General features: G+C 47.9%; 1 protein-coding gene across 2 annotated transcripts in view; it reads right to left on the reverse strand.

Annotated features, from left to right (window-relative positions):
* SNX25 (sorting nexin 25) overlaps positions 1-5,310 on the reverse strand; it is a 53,019-nt gene extending 47,709 nt beyond the window's left edge. The window contains exon 1 of one of the 2 annotated variants that reach the window (XM_083755500.1): positions 4,364-5,310. In XM_083755500.1, the coding sequence (XP_083611626.1) occupies positions 4,364-4,861 (498 nt within the window). In that variant the 5' untranslated portion in view covers positions 4,862-5,310. Of the gene's footprint in view, positions 1-3,280; positions 3,446-4,363 lie in introns of those variants that run through there. The other variant, XM_083755501.1, reaches the window with a different exon arrangement.
* Positions 5,311-6,512: the final 1,202 nt, after the last annotated feature.

Consider the following 6,512-nt stretch of genomic DNA (forward strand, 5'->3'; position numbering starts at 1 on the left):
AGGAAAAAGAGGGCACATGGCAACCTAAGCAGGACCTCCGTACAAACTGCCCAGGCTTGTGCTACAGAAATGTCGCTTCAGTTATTTCACCCCTGGAGGCACACTCCATTGTCTCTCAAGATAGATGGATACCAATAACAACAAATATGGATTTTGGAATTTCTCTTAAACACAGAGCATTCGCAACAAGTAAAATACCCTACTCTTTCGTGGTGTAAAATACCCTACTCTAAGCAGCTTTTATAAAATGTTATCCATTTTCAGGACACCTACTTCAGCATGCCACCAATGAACAGCAAGCAAGCAAGCAAACAAACAAACAAACAAATAAAGCAGAACAGGAAGGAAAAGAAACTAAGTGCTGCAATTATAGAGCCTTGGTCTGAGGGACTTTGTGATTTCCTTAGGATTTTCAACCCTAGCTGTGTTTGAGAGCCACTCCTTGCCCTGACTTACTCAAATGGCAAAAAGGAAGGATGCTCCCTCTTTCCCAGTCAGGAAACCAACCTTGCGCATTTTGCTAGTTACAAGATTGGCCTTTAACAAAATATCTGAAAATAAATGGGATATTGTTAAGGCCACCTATAAAACTGCACCGTAAATCTGTTGTTGTTGTTTAAAAAACCCACCAACGAAAGCATACCTGCCTGTGTCAGATAAAGATTGACAGATAGAAAGGTAAAGGAAAGGGGGAAGGATGCTTGAAAAGACTAGTAAAAAAGTAAAGGGACCCCTGACCATTAGGTCCAGTCGTGGCCGACCCTGGGGTTGCGGTGCTCATCTCACTTTATTGGCCGAGGGAGCCGGCATACAGCCTCTGGGTCATGTGGCCAGCATGACTAAGCCGCTTCTGGCAAACCACAGCAGTGCACGGAAACTCCTTTTACCTTCCCGCCGGAGCGGTACCTATTTATCTACTAGCACTTTTGGTGTGCTTTCAAACCACTAGGTTGGCAGGAGCAAGGACCAAGCAACGGGAGCTCACCCTGTCACAGGGATTCGAACTGCCGATCTTCTGATCGGCAAGTCCTAGGCTCTGTGGTTTAACCCACAGCACCACCCACGGCGTCCCCAGAAAAGACTAGAGGTGCGTACCATAAAGGAGAAAAGCAGCATTTATAAGGGAAGCTCCACCCCTCAAAAAATGACAGCTAGCAGAGGCACATAAAAAGTGAAAGGGCTGTGAAGGATTTAATTCTACTGCCTACAAATGCAAGAGAATTACATTTCCGCAAGTAATCAAGAGGCTGCTCTCATCTAAGAATGTTATCTAGAGACAGAATCCAAGCAACAAGGACAAGGAGCACCCACTCTTCAAAACTGGAAGGCAAAAGATAGCTGTTATCAATAAACTACACATTAGGTCACACTTCAGAATGAAACCGATTCTAGTGCTAAAGGCCAGTTAGCAGTCTAAGTATACAAACCACTAAGGATCCAAAAGTTTATTATATTCTATGACTATTACTTCACAAAGCCAAACAATAGTATATCCAATTAGCTCTAGCAAAAAGACAAACAGATTAAAAAGTATTTTATGGGTCCTTCACCAGACTTTTTTTTTGCAATACCCTTCCTACATAGCTAGGACTTGAACTGGAGTAATTTCATGGGGATTTTTTGAGTGTACTTCCAGTTAAGCTACATTAGCAGATAAAGAACTAGCAGTTTGGCCTGTAATGATCCGGGGAGTAACAGCAGCTACCTGTGGATCAGCCCTCACATCCCATGCGGCATGCTTTTGGTGGCACCTTCTCCATTTATACAAGGGTAAAACAAACAGCCTGCCATTTATTCCACCCTTGCTAAACAAGCAAGTATATTAAAGCCAAATAAAATAGTCTTGAACTTTAGTGGTTTGCAAGTGATGAGCCAAATCAATTCAAGTCTTGCAGCACAACAAAATCCATTGAGTTTGGAGGCCGACACCATTAGTGGATGTTACAGATAGGTAGCCGTGTTGGTCTGCCATAGTCAAAACAAAACAAAATTCCTTCCAGTAGCACCTTAAAGACCAACTAAGTCAGTTCTTGGTATGAGCTTTCGTGTGCATGCACACTGTGTATCTGAAGAAGTGTGCATGCACACGAAAGCTCATACCAAGAACTGACTTAGTTGGTCTTTAAGGTGCTACTGGAAGGAATTTTTTTTGTTTTGACCATTAGTGGATGGTTTAATAAATTACCCGGATTAACGATAAGACAGCTCTCATTCAAAGAAGTTCCCAATTAAAACTGCAGGCTAAGGCAGGTTCTACTGCAGAATTTTTCCAATTATACACACACACACACACACACACACAGAGAGAGAGAGAGAGAGAGAGAGAGAGAGAGAGAGAGAGAGAGAGAATAGACAACAATGCAAAATAATTTTGTCTGATATGCAAGGCAGATGATATAATCAGTAGGTTTCAAATCAGTGTATATTACTACTATGCTTATCAAATCATTTTGCTGTGATTATAGTAGCTGGCTTGTGGTGGCCAACAAATCAGTTGACCCAAATCATAGACACATAAAATTCAAGGCATTGTCTGTCCAATTACAGAATAAGTAAAAAAAATTACAAGTTTAGCTTCTATTTATATGTGAGCTCTCAACCAAACGTTCATCTACTGTGCTTCACACTGATTATTCCCCTCTGGATATAATTTGTAAGAGTATACTATGATGTGCAACAAACACATCTGTCTATTCTGGCCCTAGGATACTGCATGCAATCACAGGGTGGGGTACATTTTCCTTGAGAAAAGTAATATAGGAAAATTGTCGTGTATGAAGCAGGCTTAAACTCCTGTGTGATCAACATTATGAATTGTTTTCAGTAGATCTGACACTCTGCAATCAAAATTAGCTGTGGCAATTCAAACACTGTTTCCCACTTATCCTCACAGCAAATAAGGAATGACAGTTCTTCAGTACCGTATTTACTCAAATGTAATGCACACCTTTTTTAGCCAAATTACGTCACGAAAATTAGTGGTGCGCGTTTGATTTGATGGCACATATACATTCGCCAGCAAATACTTTTCTGGTTTCAAGGTTTTGAAAATTGAGGTGTGCATTAGATTTGATGACGAATTAGATTTGCGTACATACAAATCTGTGTGGGCTGCACCACTTCAGCCAGCATGGGTGTCTCAATGTAGAAAACTAGATATTCCGGAGCTGGTGAACATCTAACTTTCTACATTTAGGGAGCACAGGTGTGTGCGTGTTTTGGTATAGAGAAGAGATCCACTCTGCAAAGCTCCCCTTTGTAGTGGTAAACAAAAGCCTACCAAAAGTAAGAATGAAGTGCTGATCCTTCAATGTCATCAAAATCCTGTACAATATGGTGCCTTCATCCTCATCTGCTGCTTCTCATAATTGGGCCTCCCTTTAATGGCACCCCAAAAAAACCACTGCCATATAAGTGGGCTGTGTCACCCTGCCTGTTCAGCCAGCTATAATATAAAAGCCAAATGGACAAAAGAACACCTCAAATTAAACAACTGCATAGGGAGATATGTTTGTCTGCTTTTTATTCATAAGCACGTATTTAGGAACACACATTTGAAATTGGCCAGCTTCGCCTACTAAACCTGTTCTATTTATTTACTGTATTTCTGCATTGCTCCAAAGGGTTATCTGAGTGACACGTGGTTTAAATGAATAAAAACAGTGAGAAAGCAGTAACCCAAACGAAATACAACCATTGCAGGGCAGCATTAAAACCTATCAACAGCACAGACTTCCTAGTGTTACTTGTTGTTAATCCTACTTTGAACAAGTTTACCAGTATTAAGCTTGCAGGCCTGAAATAATCCTCTGCTACTTCGGGCACTGCAGCCAAAATAACTGGAGCAGCTGCACTGTCACTGCACAGGTGAATAATAGGAGACAGTCATCTTTCAGCAGGGAAGCGGGAGATGAAATTAGGTTTCAGGCCGCTAAGCAGGCACACGGGCAGTCCAGGTACACAGATTCCCCCCTTATTCCTATTTTGGTATGAGATATTGAGGTGGCGGCAGATATCAAGCCTAAACCATCTTACACTTACTTGCTAAATAATAATAAAAAGACGCCTGGACTCCAGTCTACCTGAACATACTATCCCGGGAGGCCTACAGTTGAACCCCAGATGTCTGGGGAAGGCTGAACATCTCTGCGATTCCCAAGTCGGGAAGAAAATATACTCTGTATGGGCTCAGAGGCACTTTTCACCCCACGGAGCTGAGAACCCAAGGAGAGAGCACAGTACACGGGCAACTCTGGGTTGAACTCCAGCCCTGCTTTGGAAGGCAAGGAATGCACTCTGAAAAGAGTCTGGAAAACTTAATTCGGCGCAAGGCAAGGGGTCCGTGGCAGGGGCACTTGCTTACCACGGCAGCTTGCAGTAAGGGAGCGGCGTTTTCCCTGCCCGGGTAGCGGCAGTTCCAGGCAGCGCAGAAATCCGGCGGGGGTCTGAGACGGCCGCGGCTCCGGCTGACGAGAGCCAGCAAGGTGCCAACGACGAAGGCGCTGGCGGCGCAGGCCAGGTAAAGGGCCAGCTGGAGCAGCAGCAAGGCCAGGCTGGGCTGCCCGCCAGCCTCGGCCGCCTCCTTGCCGTCGTCGCCCTCCTTCTGCCGGCCCAGGTGGAAGAGAGACACCGCCAGCAACAGCACCCCCAGTCCGGCGGCCAGCATGGAGCAGGGCAAGCCGCGACCAGTCGTCGCCGCCGCCGCCTCGTCGTCCTCTTCGGCGGCGGCGGCGGCGGCCGGGACGCTGCCGCTCCCGCACGACTCGCCGGGACTTTGAGCTGCAGGGGAGCCGGTGGCGGCCGAATCGAGCTGCCCGCTGCTGCTGGAGGGCACGTTAGCGGCGTCGGCATCGGGGAACATGCTGCTCCAGGCGTCTCCGGGAACCAGCGCATCTCCCGCCGCGGGGGCCCCCTCGCAAGGTCGCGTCCCCCCCGTCAACAAGACTCAAAGCCCCACATGGGCGCAGGCAGCCGGCCGGGCTCATGCCCGGGATCCCCGAAGGAACGCGCAGCTACAGCGACGCAGCCGGGCCGCGAAAAAAAGAAGCTGCTGCTGCCGCCGCCGCTGCGAGCGGCTCTCTAGTTCATCGCATCTCGCGCAGCAGCCGGCGGAGGCCCCGCTGAGCCTGTTTGCGCGCCGCGGCGGCGAGAGGAGGAGGCGGATGAGGAGGAGGAGGAGGGAGCGCCTGAATGACAGCAACTGCTGGAAAGCGAGCCATGTGTGCTCCAGCGGGCAAGGCGGGGCCAGCCGCGTAAAGGCAGCAGCTCCGGGCCAGCGCTTACCTTCCTCCCCTTGGCTGGTTGCGGTGTCAATCTTAGCGCTGAGATTCGCGCAGCGGCTCCGTCCTGTGGGTTTTCGCTTCCCAGGAAAAGAAAAAGAAGTGCTCCCTCCAGCGGAAGTCTGCAAATCCTCCTGCGTTTTGCAATGCCTGGTTGTGATTTGAGAAGCATGCAAAATGCGCGTGTTTCCAGCTGCATCCTGCAACCCAGCTACAAGATAAAGGGTGATAGCAGGGCGCTTTCAGCACCAAGAGTTATGCAGCCCAACCCTATGCATGGCCGTGAGTTCACAGGGTTGTATTATTGGAAGGTGTACCGTGGGTCATCTAGTCCAACCCGCTGCGCTGCAGGAATCTCAGCTGAAGCATCCATGGCAGGTGGTCATCCAACCTCTGCTTTAATATCTCCAGTGAAGGAGAGTTCACCACCTCTCCTGGGAGTCAGTTCCACTGTTGAACAGTTCTTACTGTAACACCCCCCCCAAAGGGTCTCTGGCACTGCCTCCTGCAGTAAAACCAATTGAGGAGATGATGGGCGGAAAAGGTATTCAGTTTGAGAGATGCATCAATCTAGACACACGGTGAATAAGATCACAAAGGCTGTGTACCTCACGTTGGTGGAAGCAGATACTTATACATATTGCAAAAATGCCTGAGCTCACACCCGATGCCTATAAAGGTAAAGGTAAAGGGACCCCTGACCATTAGGTCCAGTCGTGCCCGACTCTGGGGTTGCGGCGCTCATCTTGCTTTATTGGCCGAGGGAGCCGGTGTACAGCTTCCGGGTCATGTGGCCAGCATGACTAAGCCACTTCTGGCGAACCAGAGCAGCACACAGAAACGCCATTTACCTTCCTGCCGGAGCAGTACCTATTTATCTACTTGCATTTTGACATGCTTTCGAACTGCTAGGTTGGCAGGAGCAGGGACCGAGCAACGGGAGCTCACCCTATCGCGGGGATTCAAACCGCCGACCTTCTGGTTGGCAAGTCCTAGACTCTGTGGTTTAACCCACAGTGCCACCCGTGTCCCTAAAAGCTTACTAAGTGGCTAAAGTTCTGCACAGACAAGTGCATGCTAAGCTCTGATCTTCTCGCCACTTGTGGGGGCTCTCATGTTTGTTCCGTGCTTGTATTAGCAGTTTCATATATGGTTTTGGAAAGCCACCTAGCTTCCTGTCATGCTCTGTTGTTACAGTACCTATGTACTTTCCAAACCCTAAAAGGTCACATT

This window comes from Podarcis gaigeae, assembly GCF_964106915.1.
Source record: "Podarcis gaigeae genome assembly, chromosome: 9".
In the NCBI taxonomy this organism is placed as follows: Eukaryota; Metazoa; Chordata; class Lepidosauria; order Squamata; family Lacertidae; genus Podarcis; species Podarcis gaigeae.